Source organism: Odocoileus virginianus, chromosome 2, assembly GCF_023699985.2.
Source record: "Odocoileus virginianus isolate 20LAN1187 ecotype Illinois chromosome 2, Ovbor_1.2, whole genome shotgun sequence".
Taxonomy (NCBI): Eukaryota; Metazoa; Chordata; class Mammalia; order Artiodactyla; family Cervidae; genus Odocoileus; species Odocoileus virginianus.
The window spans coordinates 15,161,638-15,178,778 of NC_069675.1; the positions used below are offsets into that span (position 1 = coordinate 15,161,638).

At 41.9% G+C, this 17,141-nt stretch overlaps 1 protein-coding gene across 6 annotated transcripts in view; it reads left to right on the forward strand.

Annotated features, from left to right (window-relative positions):
* Positions 1–17,141, forward strand: part of LTBP1 (latent transforming growth factor beta binding protein 1) — a 434,653-nt gene that overhangs the window by 41,254 nt on the left and 376,258 nt on the right. For all 6 annotated transcript variants that reach the window (XM_070476676.1, XM_070476671.1, XM_070476680.1 and 3 more), the window contains exon 3: positions 8,700–8,997. In XM_070476676.1, coding sequence (XP_070332777.1) covers positions 8,700–8,997 — 298 coding nt within the window. The remainder of the gene's footprint in view (positions 1–8,699; positions 8,998–17,141) is intronic.

Genomic DNA, 17,141 nt, shown 5'->3' on the forward strand with positions numbered 1-17,141 from the left:
GTGGGCTGGGACGGGTTTTAAATATAACTAAGAGCTACTTTTTTAGAATTAAGAGCAATAGAGCCTGAGGTTCAGGGCATGGGACACTTCCTAAAAATACAGTCACTAAACTTTTAAAGAACATTAGGATCAGCTTGTTAAACTGGAGTAGGATTCAAATGTAGGAAGAAATCTGAGAGGATTTACTGTTTGGAGCAAAAATTGAGGATTTGTTTCAAAAGATGAGTGTTTTCCTAAGACCATCTCTGTGGCCACAATGGGGTAGCATTTTATGGTCCATTCTTCTCACCCAGGTCTTGATGTGGGCTTTCTGCAAGCCCACTGTGTGCACACTGGGTTCATTATTGTCGTGTTGGGCTTCCCGGGTGGCTTAGTGGTAAAGAATCCACCTGCCAAGCAGGAGATGCAAGAGGCTCTGGTTTGATCCCTGGGTCAGGAAGATCCCCTGGAGTAGGAAATGGCAACCCGCTCTAGTATTCTTGCCTGGAAGATTCCATGGACAGAGGAGCCTGGTGGGCTACAGTCCAGGGGGTCGCAAAGAGTCGGACACGACTGAGCAGAGCACCGCGTTGTGATGTTGGCAGTTTCTGCCCCTTTGACCAACCTCATCCCTGTGATCACCTTTTTCACTCCGTGATTAAGAATCAGGTTTTAACTGTCTTCAATTCTCAATTGCCTTTTGTTGGCTTATTTAAAAAAAATTATTTTGATTTTGAAAAAATTTTGTAAAGTATACAGGAAAGTAAAAAGGGTACAGTAGTTAGCACCTGTGTATTACTACCAACAGCTAACACCCATTGTCATATTTTCTATACATTTTTTTTTTTTAGTAATGTGGGCCAGTTTTAAAGTCTTTATTGAATTTGTTACAGTATTGCTTCTATGTTTTGGTGTTTTGGTCCTGAGACATGTGGGATCTTAGCCCCCCGACCAGGAATTGAACCTGCATCCCCTGCACTGGAAAGCAAAGCCTTCACTGCTGGACCACCTGGGAAGTCCCCCATCTTTTTATTTTTTAAAGAAAAAAAATTCCAATAAAGTGACCTATTTTCTTCTCTGAAATTGTTCCATATCCTTCCCTGAGGTGTCATGGTTATGAATTTAGTGGGAATCCAATACATATTTTAATGCTTTTGTTGATTTCATATGTATCCTTAAAAACAAGGAGTAGTGATTTATGTCTTTAAAAATTACATGAACAGTATTATAGTATCATATAAAGAATAGTACTACAAAGTAGCATTTTATAATTACTTTCTTCGGTCAACATTATTTTCACAAGGTTCATCCATGTTGCTTGGCATATAGATCTAGATCATGATTTTAACTGCTGTAAACGATTCCATATATGAATATACCACAGTTTATCAATTTATCTGTCAGTGTCACTGTTTTCCTACTAATTGGTATATATGTCTGCTTGAGCAAATGACAGCCTAGAAGTGAAATAGCTAGGTGTTAGGGTTTTCACATCATAACCTTACTAAACGTTGCCATATTGCTTCTCACAGAGGTGAGTATCCTATACACCTCCACGAACAGTCTGTGAGTTTCCATTTCCCCGTATCTTTGCTAACACTTGGTGGTAACAGACTTGTTGTGTCTCTTGAGTGTGGAATTGCATCTCAGTGTTGTTTTGATCTGCAGCTCTCTGATAATTGGAGAGGTTGTGTATCTTTTCACATGTATTTTACATTTCACCATCTGTGACTAGCCAGCTCACATCCTTTGTCCATATTTTGCTTTGTTTTTCCTATCTATTTTTAGGAATTCTTGATATACCTGGTTATTAGTCCTTTGTTAAATATACTGCGAGGGTCTTCTGTTTGTCATTTGTGCTTCAGTGTTTTGTATGGTGTCTTTTAAGTTTTAATACAGTCAAGTTCATCAATCCTTTTGGATTTTTACTTAACTGTTTTCACATTTGAGAAATACCTCCTTATCCCAAATCATAAAGATATTCTGTCACATTTTCTCTTAAGTTTTATAGATCTAGAATGCATGGGCCTCCCAGGTGGTGCTAGTGATAAGGAACCCGCCTGCCAGTGCAGGAGACAGAAGAACTTTGGGTTTGATCCCTGGGTTGGGAAGATCTCCTGGAAGAGGGCATGGCAACCCACTCCAGTGTTCTTGCCTGGAGAATCTCATGGACAGAGGAGCCTGGCGGGCTACAGTCCATGGGGTTCGCACAGAGTTGAATGCAACTGAAGGCCTTGGAACACACCAGAATGCATACTCCTATGTTGGGTAGGGATCTAGTTTTGGTTTTTTTAGATGGGTGGCTCTTTCTTTTTCAACACCATTTATTTAGTCCATTTTTTTACGGGGTTGTTATATCTCCTCCATCATGTTTCAAGCCTCCATTTATATGTGAGTCTGTTTCTAAGCTTTCTGTTAAATTTAATTGATCTGTTTTTCTCTCTTTGAACAAGTACCACATTCTTATCTGCTATTATAGTTTGTAGAATCTCTTGATTATCTATATAACCACTTAGATAAACTGAAATAATGTTACATTTGTTTCATTTTAGATCTTTTATTTCTCTTTCCTTGTTTTACCATGGGACTTAAAATATAACATCAACTATAGAGGCTGTTGTGGGCATTTAGACTTGTTTCCAGCTATAATAGGAATGTTTCTACAGTTTCCACATAATATTTGCTGTAGGTTTTGGTATTCTCTTTGGTACGTGGGGGGTTTCCCTGGTAGCTCAGATGGTAAAGCGTTTGCCTACAATGCGGGAGACCTGGGTTCAATCCCTGGGTCGGGAAGATCCCCTGGACAAGGAAATGGCAACCCACTCCAGTACTCTTGCCTGGAAAATCCAATGGACTGAGGATCCTGGTAGGCTACAGTCCATGGGGTCACAAAGAGTCGGACACGACTGAATGACTTCACTTCACTTGGGATTTGCTGTAGGTACTGTTTACCAGAACAAGGAAATCCTTTTGTATTCCTAGTTGTCTTAACAGTTTTTGTTTGTTATTATGAATAAGTGATGAATTTCATTGGAAAATTTTTGCCTTCACCGAGACAAGTTCTCATTTAATTTCCTAATGTGGGGAATACCATGGGAAGAGTGGCTGACATTAAAATCATCCTTATATTTCTTGAATTAATTTGGTTTGGAAATAGTGTTGTATTAGATTTACTAATTTTTTTTTTTTAGGAATTGTGCGTCTATGTATTCTTAACTGTGATTTGTGTGTGAGTTTTCATTTGTGTGTGCTTCTTTGTGTACAGTTCTTGCCTGGTTTTGATGTTGAGGTTTTACTTTGAAAGGGAGTCGAGTTCTGGGGTCTGTGCTGAATGTCCTGACTCTGGTAGGCCAGGACTGGGAATTTGTGGCGTACAGGTCCTGGGTAGTTTATTGCTCTCTGAGCCTGTGCAGCTCAGTATCAGGTGAAGGCTCCAGGACTCTCCGCAGACCTCTCCTGTCCAGAACTCTGCCTGCAGATCCCAGCCACTCAGCCTTTATCACCCTGTGCGTGGTGATCCTTCTGCATAGTGGTCGACCGAGTGCCTCCTGCAGGCGGTTACGGTGATCCTAGGGCTCCCTTTTGATGCCCTTCTCTTAGGATTCACAGTCTTCTCTTGCCAGTTGTCTGGTATCTGACAACAGTTGTCTTATATCTTTCATCCAGTTTTCTAGCTGTCATGGCAAAAAGGCTTGTTTGGTAACAGTTATTCCATTATGCCCAGCTGTGGAAGTCTGTTTCTTTAATCTACAAAAAAGTCTTTAAAAATGATTGTTCTGTGTTTGGAATGGGAGATGTGGTAGAGGTTAATTCACTCTGCTTATCTGGAGCAGAAGTCCTTTTATTGGATTATCTACTTAATAAATTGTGGGCTTCCCCCTTTTCTAATTCCTTTTCACACACAAAAAAAGCTTTCAGAAGCCTTTTTCCAACTTCACCTGAATGTCTTAGGCTAATTCTCTTAATGCACTTTTGAATTGGAGGTTTAGTACCTTATCACAGCTCCCATCTGCCCTGTGTGATCTTTTCTTGTGAGTTCATGACCATTTTCAGAGGGTTCCTCCCATTCAGAGTTTTTCTAGAATGCGTTGAATCTGAGCTTCTGTAATTGTTTAATATACATGCTGCTAAATGCCACTGCAGGCCATATATGTTAGCAAAGTATACTTAGATATTAATTTTGATTTAAAAACATCTTTGAAAGCTTGGAGACTGACTGAATAACTGGTAAACCACATCCAGGGGTGTAGATGTTATTATGGACCCACTTATTATCTCCCTTTTATAGATGTCCTGAAGTTCCAGCATTCTTGGAAAGAGATGGATCCACTTTGACATCGGTCAGTCAACCAAGATGAGGTTCAGGCTCCCGTCCTTGGGTACAAAAAGTTCTGTCTTAGTCATTTATCTGACCTCATGGTTTACATTCTAGTTCGGAAATAAAAGAGCTTTGTTGAAAGATGGTTAATATATGTGACCATACAGGTGAGATGTGAAGTGGATGATGGAAATGGCGCAGGAGGTCAGGGTGAGTGGGCATTTGGAGAGGACTTCACAGAGAAGCAGGACATTTCAGATGAATAAGCGCTTGAGGGGCTGGCCCATGTTGCAGGACAGGGCACCCTATGTACAGAGGCAAGAAAGGGTGAGCTTTTGCAGGGGTGGGCCGGGGGCGGCGGGTGATGAGGATGGAAAGAGGGGGTGGGTTCCAGATGAGGGCCTTGAATGTATCTCCTGGCAGCTAGAATATGTTGAAAAGTTTTAAATGAAGGAGAAAAAATTCAAAAAGCAACATTTTGGGAAGATGATCAGCAAGTCTGGTAGGATTTTATTCCCTTACCGTCAGGTCTCCTGTTTGGCTGCGCATTGCCATCAGCTAGGGAGTTAAAAGGAGAAGGCAGTGGCACCCACTCCAGGACTCTTGCCTGGAAAATCCCATGGACAGAGGAGCCTGATAGGCTGCAGTCCATGGGATCGCTAAGAGTCGGACACAACTGAGCGACTTCACTTTCACTTTTCACTTTCATGCATTGGAGAAGGAAATGGCAACCCACTCCAGTGTTCTTACCTGGAGAATCTCAGGGACGGGGGAGCCTGGTGGGCTGCCGTCTGTGGGGTCGCACAGAGTCGGCCACGACTGAAGTGACTTAGCAGCTTAGCAGGGAGTTAAAAAACCGAAAAACGAAAGTGACCAGTGAGCCCCTTTCCCCAGAGATTCTGGTTCAATCAGCCTGGAGTCACACCTGGGTTTTGAGCCAGTGTGAAAGCTCCCCAGGTGATTCTACTGTGCTGCAAAGCCTGAGAACCACTGCCCCACCTGCTGAGAAGATCTCCATAGTGTTCACTCATTGTGTGGAACCGCAGCTGGCCTGGGCAAATGCAGGATGACTGATGGATAACATTTTTAAAGAACTTCCGTAAGATTTAAAATATTCCACATAGTTTAATACCTCAGTTAGGATAACAGTTTTCTCCAGAAATAGCATCACAGAGAACAAACCAGTGACTGCTAGAGGGGAGAGAGGAGGAGGGAGGGACACGTTAGGGGTATGGGCTTAGCAGATACAAACTAGTGTGTATGAAATAGAGGAGCAACAATGATATATTGGAGTATAATCTGTAAACGTACTAAATATCTGTGCTGACACCTGAAACTAATGTAACATTATAAGTCAACTATACTTGAATTTAAAAAAATAACAGTTTTCTCATACACGCCTATGAATTTTTACACTGACCATGTAGTGACAAATGTATAAATTTTTGAAAGGGACTGATAATTATCTTGAATTTAGTCACATGGAAGAATTTTTTAATTTTTTGCGTTAAAAACAGAAGGGCAACATAAAACAGACACAGCTATGAGAGGAAGAATTCAGTAAGCCACTGCATTGTGAAAACACAAACTTGCAGTGACAAAAATGTAAATTCTCAAAAAAGGTGTTGGGGGAAGACCGCTAGTTTGCGCATCACCTGGCAGGCAGTCAGATGGCTGGGCTCTGGTTTGGGATTTAGCAGGCCAGGGGCTGGCCAAATATGCATTTCTAAAGTGTTTCCAGGTGATGCTGCGGTTTGTCCAGGCACCACACATTGAGAAGTGACATGTGGGAACCACTATTGCATGAAGTCCAAATGTGGTGGGGAAAATGGCTTGATCAAATGTGGTTGCAGGACGTCAGTTTTGCTTTTCATGTCAGGGGAGGGGCTTTTCTTGGCCATTGGGGAATCTGTTCCCTTACCCACTCGCCTCCCTCACCCCGGACCCCCACAGTTTAAGCTGGCCCTACCTACGTGCTCCAGGAGGCCCAAATGGGGAAGGTGGAAGAGAAAATCATCAGTTTCCTTATTGTCTCTTAAAACTTACTGTGAAAGGATAGTATTGTATATATACTACCCTTACTGTGAAAGAATAGTATGTATATATATGTAACTACTATTATATAAAGTGTCCTTTTTTGGTGTGAGTTTAAAGGTTTTCTTTTTTTTTTCTTTTATTATTTTTTCCCTGCTCGCCTCATCCTTCCATATGCAAAATTGGAAGAGTTAGAAAAAACCCAAGGCTACCCTTTATACTTCTAACTCATCCTCCAGACAGCCCCTTGTTGGCTCTTCTGGGTGTTTTGGGGGAGACGTCTGTGCTTGGCTTCCACCTAGGTACCAGCTTTTGTCAGCCACTCGTGCAGCCTTCCTGAGAGATTAGTAGACATTTGCAATACACCTTGGGAGGGAGAAGCGGAAATCATTCTCAGATGTTACACCGAGACATGTTTCTAATTGAAAGCATGAAGAGAATGTGTACATGAAAGTGCCTGGGGGTGGGGGGTGACCTCTGGCAGAGGCTCAGCTTTGAAAGCCCCGTCCTTTCCCGCTGGTGACCACTTCTGCTGTCTCTGGGTGGAGCCCATTTCCATTCCTGTGACGGTCCATAAATAAGCGTGGCTGAGGAGGGACCGATGATTGTGTTGGCCAGGAAAGCACGGATAAATTAGACTCCTGAACTCTCGAAGGGCATAGCTTTTTGACTTTGACTTCTAGAAGCCTAATATGGAAATAACCCATGGGGACCATTTTAGAAAAGCAGCTTCTGCCCTCCTCCTGCCCTGGGACTTGCGTAGGTGCAGAGGCCAAGCTTAAGTAACTCACCCCAGGGTCACCTCGGGAGCTGGCGGCGTTCTTTCCTTTTTTTCCTTTTTTTGAGAATCCTTCTCAACTCTTAGAAAATTTGTCAGCCTGCTATTCTGATGCTTGACAGTTATTTCTTATCATTTTCTATAACTAATAGGAATTATAGGAAAATAGGAGAAGTATTGTCTCTCTTTTATAGGAAATTAGGAGGTTTCAGGGTTTTCAGGTCTTGGTCATTGGTTCCTCCATGGCTGAGCCTCCTCTGGTGTGTATTCTTCATCTATTTTGTAATTGCTTGTAGACTGAATCCTGGGTTGAATTGTATGGGAGGTTTAGTATTGTGATCTGCCTCAGGACAGAGAGTTTAGTCAAAGAGGGCTGATACCAAAAGGCTGGTGTAAATAAATGGTACAAATAAAATAAAGAAGGGTCTGAAGGAATCATGTCTGTACGCCTATGATGTTAATAAAATTTAAGTCATGAATTTTACGACATATAACATCTAAACTCCCAGGGGACCTTGCCTGTGATAAAATCCACTCACCTTGCCCATGACCCATCGCCCTGCTAACTTTAAAACTCTGTTTGGCCACAAGTCTGGTGATTCACAGTACATGCGTTCATGGGACTTCCATGGCCGTCCAGTGGTAAGACTTTGCCATCCAATGCAGGGGGTGTAGGTTTGATCCCTGATCAGGAAGCTGTGATTCCACATGCTTCATGGCCCAAAATCAAAAACATAAAACATCCACAATATTGTAACAAATTAAATAAGGACTTTAAAAATGGTCCATATTAAAAAAAAAAACCAAAAACCCAAAGTAAATGCATCCTAGCTAATAGGAGATAAACAGGTGGTTTCTTTTTGATTGTCTTTTGTTATAAGATTAAGGGTGTACTGGCTTTCAGAATATATAATGCATGTATAAAAGTGTATATTAGATGACTTTCAATCTTTCTACCTTTGCTTTTTCTTTCAAAAAAAAAAAAAAAGGTTGACTAAATTTCTGAACAGTCACTCCAAGCTTTTGATAGCTTAATGCCAGATGAAGGCCATTACCCTCTTGGGGGGTTTGGGTTTGGGACTGGGCTTCTGTTTTTTTTTTTTTTTGCCAAGACTTGTTTGGATACCCAAAGTTTAAACTTAAGCCATGGAACACGACTTAAAAAAGGACAGAGTACTTTGTTTTCTCCCCCCTGTATTTCTGATGCATTTCTGAGCAGCAGCTATAGTAAAGTGGTCAAAAATATGGTTTTGGAGCCAGTTCACTTGAATTCATATCCAAGCTCTTTTATTTACTGATGATTGTGGGACTTTTGGCAAATTTTACAACCCCATGCCTGATTCTTCATCAGTAAAATGGGGAAAATAAAACATCTCCTTAAATCAGTTGCTGGGGGTGGGGGGTTCATTTGTCAGTATCTATTAAAACAATGCCTGGCATGTATGAAACGATTAATAAATATTTGCTATTATCATCATCATCATTTTATTTCATTGAGGAACAGCCCAATGCTAGTGGTAAGCATCTGGAAAAATTAGTGAAGTCTGTACTGCTCTCCTTCAAAATGTGTCTTCTGTTGTCTTCCCACAGCAAGCTGTGTTCCACCGTGTCAGAATGGAGGGATGTGTCTCCGACCTCAGCTGTGTGTGTGTAAACCAGGGACCAAGGGCCAAGCCTGTGAGACAACGGCTGCCCAGGACACCTCGTCCCCAGGCCTCGGAGGGCAGAGTCCTGCGGCCGCTTCCTCCTGGGTCCCTCCTGAGCAAGCCTCGAAGCACACTTCATCTAAGAAGGCAGACCTTCTCCCAAGAGTCAGTCCCCTGGCCCAGATGACCTTGACCCTCAAGCCGAAGCCTTCAGTGGGACTCTCCCAGCAGATCCATTCTCAGTGAGTGTTTTGAACTTGCCTCCAGCTCGGGAGCATCTTAATGTTCTCTTGGATGCATTGCTTTAAATCACTCTTCTTTTCCTGCACAATTTGCAGAAATCACTCGGATAATAATGTCCTTCCTTAAGATTTTGCGTTTTATGTTTACACATCAAGTCTCTTTAAAATAGTTGATATGTGTGTTTAGCCTCTGCAGGGAAGATTTACCACAAGCATTAAGCAAAGAAGTGGTGAGGATTAAGGGGATCAAGGGTGGAAGGGAATAATATAGTTGTTTGATTATGGTGGAGTTAAAAAGATTCTTTATTTTTTTGAAGTGGGGGGTGCTTTAAAGCTTTTGAAATCATAATGCAAAAAGAGAAGCAGTGAGTGTAATTTTATAGGTACATGGAGAAGGTAGGAACTCACCTTTGCACAGAGAAGGGATTCAAATGAAAGTGCATCTTGGGAAAGAGAATTATTCTACCTCGGTAGCAAGTGAAGTGTATCTTCTAGCAAACACCCTGTTTACCTCTCAGTTGCTATGCAGGTCCATTTTTGGTGAATGAGCTTGTGTTTTATTTATAGGAACTTTTTTTTTTTTTTTTTAGCATTAGGAAGTCAGTGCTATTCTGAACAAAATGAGCACTCTGTAAAGACAGGGTCCTTACACAAATTGTTTCCTTTTAATTAGCTACTCTATGTGGATAACAAGATGCAGAATTTACTATAGCTATCACTTGTCATTTGTCTAGGAATGTAAAATACAGGAAGTGCTCAACTTAAAAATGACCTAGCAGTTCATCTGTAAGTCACTTGCTTAGAATTTTGAATGCTTCCCTCCCCAGCCCCTGAGATAGCTTCTACCTGGTGATTAGTATCCCGTCAGCCCACAAAAGTGATTTAATCCGTTACTGCAGATGAAATTACCCTAATTTATACTTCCCCTGTGAATAGGCCACCTACTGTCCTTGCTAGTGAGGTCCTGATAACTTTTTCCTTTCTCTTATTCCCTCCTCCGTTCTCTTCTTTCTGATTTTATTTTTCTCCCCTCTCTTTCCTTCTTGCCTCCTACTTCAGTTCTGCCTTTTTGAAGAGATTTGGGATGTTGCCCTGGAATCTAACCACTTTGCTACCGTTTCATCTGAAAACTCATCCTGTAGCCCTCAGCAAGAAGGAATGGTAGTTATAGCTTGTGCTTAATAAACTGTTTCCTGCTTGCCAGGTCCTGTTTCACACGCTTTGTACATTTCATTCGTTTATAACTCACAATGACACCCCAGCAGGTAGGTGCCATTATTAACCCCATTTTACATATGAGGAAACTGAGGCACAGAATGGTGAAACAATGTGTTCAGGCTTACACAGTTAATAAGTGAATGTAAGTGTTAAGATAGAGGCTGAATAAAGAGAATATATGGACTTCCGTGGTGGCTCAGTGGTAAAGAATCCGGCTGCAATGCAGGAGATACAGGAGACGCAGGCTTGATCCCTGGGTCAGAAAGATCCCCTGGAGGAGGGCATGGCAACCCATCCAGTGTTCTTGTCTGGAGAACCCCATGGGTAGAGGAGCCTGGTGGGCTGCAGTCCATGGGGTCGCGAAGAGTTGGACACGACAGAGCAGCAGCAAGGAGAATATATATTAGGCTTAAATGGAGGCAGCCAGGCTCCAGCGTCCACACCCTGAAGCAGAGGCAAAGGTTCTCTGTAAAGGGCTGGATAGTAACTATTTGGAGCTCTGTGGGATGTATGGTTTCTGTGACAGCTTCTCAATCCCTCACAAAAGCAGCCAGAGATAGTGTGTAAGTGGATGAGTGTGTGTGTTCCAATAGAGCTTTATTGATGATGTTGAAATTTGAGTTTCATATAAATTTCATAGCACCCAATAATACTGTTTTGTTTTTCTCAGTCATTAAAAAATGTAAAAATCATTCTTAGCTTATTGGCCATATAGAAACAGACTGTGGGCCAGCTTTGACCCTTGAAGTGTAGTCTGCTGACCCCTTCTCCAAAGGATAGTAGCCCTTTTTTTATGTGTCAGAACACAAATGTGACTATGCATCTTTGAAATGAAATAAAACTTTGAGTATATCATAGCCAGACAGCCCTCTTCCAGTGTTGTTCTGTTTCTTAAAAACAAAGAACAATTCTGTGTTGAACTATGCCTTGGCGATCAGGAGTCAGATTACTGTGCATTGCAGTTATTTTTTTTCTAGTATAAACTGTGAAGTCATTTACGAGCAACTTCAGTCATCTTGAATATCATCATCCCCTGTTAGAATGTGACCCTCTATGATGTGTATATGTGGATTATTAGTGAGAATCATATGTCAGGTGTCAGATAAAGGAGCAACCTTTCCCTCCTCCTCCCTCTTTCTTTTTATGGTAGCAGCAGTGTAATTTAGACGAGAATGTTTTGAGTCAAAGAGGAGGCTAAGGTTTCAGCTCCAATTTGGCTTTGGGAAAATAGAAGTCATTAGATAATATGCTTTAGAGACTTCATCTGCTGAATGAAGATGCTATTTTTCATGATAATATTGTTATAGGCATGTGTTTGTGGGTGTGGCTACTACTATGTCCTTTTGGGTGAGGAGGAGAGATGGCCCAAGATGCTAATAATTCTGATGGTTTCATAATAGACCTTTGTCAGTTGCCCTGTTATCTGGGCACTGCAGCGAGTATTAAGATGTATAAGACCCAGTTCTGTTCTTAAGGAGATTTTGAAATGACAGATGTTATCACTTGAGAGGGGTCCCAAGGGAGTGGTGTGGTTGACTCATGGGATGAATTTAGGTAAGGAGACATCACCTGAAATGTAAACTGCCAAGGAGGCACATGTGATAGGATCACTTTGGCTACTTTTGAGAAATGTAACCATTCTTAAGCGGCTTTCCTACCATTGCTTACTTTAGGGTGTTTCAGGCTTTGGTTTTGTTTTTATCTAGTGAAGGAGGAAATTAATTAAGCTCCATAAAATGCTTGTAGACAGGGATTTCCTGGGCAGCTCAGTAGTCAAGACTCTGTGCTTCTACTGCAGGGGGCACAGATTCAATCCCTGGTCCAGGAGCTAAGATCCCTGAGAGGACCATACTGAGAGGTGTGGCCAAAAAGAAATAAAAATTTTTGTAGACATAAAGACACCTAAAATATGAAAGTGTGGTTAGTGTTACATCCCTAACGTGCCATGTGAGATGCTATGGTCTTGATCATTTACAGTCTCGATCGTTGTGGTTTTTATTGACCGCATGGTAGGTACTGTGCATTGTTTGGGGGCTCAGGGTGTAGCACTGAAACAATCAAGCATAATGTCTTCCTTCCTGGAGCCTATAGTCTGGAAGCGGGCAGATAATGAGTGCTGTATTTAAAGCATATCTTAGATTGTGGTTGGTGGTGTGGAGAGAATAGAAGTGCAAAGATGGGCAGGGAGTGTGGGTGGGTGTGAGATGGGGAGGAGGGGGGGATCTGGTGGCTTTAAATAGGCTGTCAGGGAAGGTTCTCTTGAGAAGGTGATATTTAAGTGAGGAGGAGGTGGGGGTGTGGATCTTGGAGATGTGTGGGGCTGGGGCAGAAGCTCCAGAGAGGGGTATGCCTGGCCTATTTGAGGAACGGGGACTTAAGTAAAACTGTAATGTTGAAACTACACATTTTAGGCAGGTGAGGGTTAGATGAATTTGTTTAACCTTTGGCCACATTGGTTTTAGACAGCTTGACTTAGAAGCAGATACAAAGTTCTTTAGGAAATTGAAGGAAGGAATAATCATTTACAGATTTTGGAGCACGGAGGACGTGGAGGACATTGAAAAGATGGTTAAATTTGGACACAAAGAACTGGAGAAGAGCATTTCTAGGAAAAACAATGATGTGACACCAGAAAGGCTGGTGTATTAGTTGTCTACTGATGTGTAATAAGTCCCCACAAATGTGGCAGCCTTAAGCGATAAACGTTTGTTGTCTGACAGTCTGTGGGTCAGGAGCCCAGGAGGTGCTTGCTGGAAGCTCTAGCTCAGGGTCTCTTGTGAGGTTGCCGTCAGCAGGGGTGGCTCGCCTGGGGCTGGAGAACCCACTGCCAAGGTGACTCGTTGCCATGGTTGTCGCAAGAGACTTCTTTTCTTTCTACATGGACTCTCCGCAGACCTGCCTGAGCATCCTCACAGCATGGCCGCCGGCTTCTTCCTGAGCAGGTGAACCCCCGGCCACAGGCCCGTTGTGGTCCTGTATGGACACCTTCACCTCCACCTATTCCACTCATTAGAAATGAGTCACTTAGCTGAGTCCACTCTCAAAGGGACTGTAGTTATTAATAAGCTGCATTGCTTGAAGAGAGAAATGGCAAAGAATTCGTGAATGTATTTTAAAGTGACCACATTTAGGATATCATTTAATTGAAACTTGATATAAATGAAGACTAGTGGTAATGAAACTTGTTAAAGGTTGGTTAAAAACCAAGTTAAAGACTACAATTTCAACAAAACAATTTTGAAAAGACACAAAACAAAATAGAAAAAGTAATGAAGGGGGAACCTAAATAGCTTAAAAGAGGGTTAAGAAGCAGATTAACCAATCACAATATTTAGATTATGTCTCTCTTGATGCAAACAAGTTGCAAATGAAAGAAAAAGACAATGATGATGACTTACAGGACAATAATGAAAATGCTGACATTGACTGGAAATTTGATGCTATGGAAGAGTGATTGTTGATTTGGAGGGCTGGGATGATAACCTTGTCATTATTTAAGGAAGGGAAATAATACTATTTACAGATGAAATTATATGATGTCTGAGCTTTGATTGAAATTACCCAGTGGGTTGAGGTATAGAGGTAACAAGTCTTGAGGGGATAATTATTGAGGCTAGATGATAGGCACACAATTATTATGCAGTACTTTTTTTAAAATATATTTTTGAAACTTTCTATAATAAAAAGTAACTAAAAAGAGAAAGATTCAAGTAGGAAGACTGCTAGGATTTTTCTTCTGCCTCAGGAGATTAATCTGGTTATAGCACATAAAATGGATTAGAACTAGTGGTAATTGGTAATTGGAGGGTGACTCTGTAACAGATGAAGTAGTGCTGGTAATGTAGAGGAAAGATGTGAGCTCAGGAACTACTTTTTAATAAATATATTTATTTATTTGATTGCACTAGCTCTTAGTTGCGGCATGTGGGATCCTCAGTCTTCATTGCGACGTGTAGGATCTTCAGTCTTCACTGTGGCATTAGGATCTTTAGCTGTGGCATGTGCGGTCTAGTTCCCCAACCAGGGATTGAACTGAGGCCCCTGCATTGGGAGTGCAGTCTTAGCCACTGAACTACCAGGCAAGTCCCAGGAGTTATTGTTAAAGACCTTTTGTGTTAGTGTTAGTCACTCAGTCGTGTCTGACTCTGTGTGTCTCCATGGACTGTAGCCTGCCAAGCTCCTCTATCCACGGGATTCTCCAGGCAAGAACACTGGAGTGGGTAGCCCTTTAATTCTTCAGGTGATCTTCCCGACCCAGGGATCAATCCCAGGTCTCCCAATTGCAGGCATTCTTTACTGTCTTTTCCGTCTGAGCCACCAGGGCACCTAATCACTGGTGGGAGGCAAAGAAAACGAGAATCGGGTATTATCTAGGCTTGGGACTGTGGGAGAGAGGGAGGATGTGAAGTCTTTCTATTCTGCTGTTCTTAAAGATTTCTTGGTAATTTCATGGGTCTCCAAGATCTTTGATGGTTGATACTTGGTGAATGGATGATTTCTGACAGAGCTTTGTGGCTGAATAGCCAAGATCATCCTCTGTATCCTATCAGGGACTAAACGCAGGTGGGTATCAGTGCTACATACCTGGCCACTTGGCCAGACATTGGGTTTGGAAAGACCTTGGTCAGGGCATTCTGGCAGTGGTCGTTGCAATAGCTGGTAATTCCATTCATGCTTTTCATTGAAGTTTACTATTATGGTGTTCTTTTTTCCAGTTTTCCAGGCCACATCTTTGGACCTTCCATGAGCTAAAGAAAAGACCAAATGATGCCTCATTTTCCTGTGTATAAGTTTTGGGAGTCGTTTTTCTCATTCTTTAAACTTTTGAGTCACTTTATAATCCTGCAGTCCTTGGAAAGTCCATGTGAACACTTCAGGGGCCTTTCATAATTGCATCCTATAGATGTTGTTCATATATAGCTATCTGTTTACTATATATAGCTTCAGTATTTACTGAGGAATTGTTATTGTTAGGTCACAGGTGCACCTGCAATATCTGTCTTTAGTCCTAGATGTGGAAGGGCATTAATGCTTGTGTGTTGTGGCCAGGAACTTCACAGAGGAGCAAAAATCAAAACTGTTCAGACTTCTAGAGCTTTTTCATCACCTGTCAGTATCATTTTTTACATGTATGTTGAAGTTTCCCACAAGAGTTTGCTTTCACCCCTCACTGCTGCTCAGTGAGGCTGTTTTGACTTGTGGGAAGCATCTATCTTTTTCCTTGTTAATCATGATGGCTGCCACAGGCGCCAGCCTTGGACCTACGAGGTGGAGGTCGTTAGGGGCATTCTTCAGCTGCTGATATCTTCCGGTTGTTTGGAGAACATAAGGACAAATGACCACTGCTTTGCCAAATGGGAAGCTGTTATCTGTGCTGTGAAAGGAGCAGGCACTTGCGCGGGACAGAGTGTGCTCAGTCACCTCTTTTTGAGCTTGAGGAGGAAGTCTGGTTTCACTCAGGATATGGATGTCAAATCTATCCGAAGAGCTCACATGTATCTGGTCTTCTTTTCTTGCCTGTTGATGGCCATTCTCACCATTTTCTGTCCTGATGTTTCAAAGGGTAGTGGTTAGTTTCTGTGGAAGAATTAGATTTGTCCTGTCTCAGACCAGGGCAGGGGGCTTGGACTTACCTAGTGGCATTGATGATCCATTTTCTGTCATTTTTTTTGCAGGGTTGGATTCTTTTTTTTTTTTTTAATTTTTTTTCCATTTATTTTTATTAGTTGGAGGCTAATTACTTTACATCATTGCAGTGGTTTTTGTCATACATTGAAATGAATTAGCCATGGATTTACATGTATTCCCCAACCCGGTCCCCCCTCCCACTTCCCTCTCCACCCGATCCCTCTGGGTCTTCCCAGTGCACCAGGCCCGAGCACTTGTCTCATGCACCCAACCTGGGCTGGTGATCTGTTTCACCCTAGATAATATACATGTTTAGATGCTGTTCTCTTGAAACATCCCACCCTCGCCTTCTCCCAGAGTCCACAAGTCTGTTCTATACATCTGAGTCTCTTTTTCTGTTTTGCATATAGGGTTATCGTTACCATCTTTCTAAATTCCATATATATGTGTTTGTATACTGTAATGGTCTTTATCTTTCTGGCTTACTTCACTCTGTATAATGGGCTCCAGTTTTATCCATCTCATTAGAACTGATTCAAATGAATTCTTTTTAATGGCTGAGTAATATTCCATGGTGTATATGTACCACAGCTTCCTCATCCATTCGTCTGCTGATGGGCATCTGGGTTGCTTCCATGTCCTGGCTATTATAAACAGTGCTGCGATGAACATTGGGGTGCACGTGTCTCTTTCAGATCTGGTTTCCTTGGTGTGTATGCCCAGAAGTGGGATTGCTGGGTCATATGGCAGTTCTGTTTCCAGCTTTTTAAGAAATCTCCACACTGTGGATTCTTTTAAGACTGCCATAATTCACCTGTGTTCTCTGTTTATCAAGTGAGCTTACACTACACCAGTTATTTTGTAAATATAGGGAAGGCCCTTTAAAGTCCACCTTGAGAATGATGGGTTCCACTTTCAAAGGTCTAAAGAAATGATACTTCACACATACAGATGGCTAATAAACACACAAAAAGATGTTCAACATCGCTCATTATTAGAGAAATGCAGATCAAAACCACAGTGAAGTATTATCTCACACCGGTCAGAGTAGCCATCATCAAAAAGTCTACAAACAATAAATGCTGGAAGGGGTGTGGAGCAAAAGGAACCCTTTTACATTGTTGGTGGGAATGCAAACTGATACAACCACTATGGAGAACAGTGTGGAGATTCCTTAAAAAAAAAAAAGGACTAAAACTATGACCCAACCTATCCCACTGGAGTATATACCCTGAGGAAACCAAAATTGAAAAAGACACATGTATCCCAGTGTTCATCGAAGCACTGTTTACAATAGC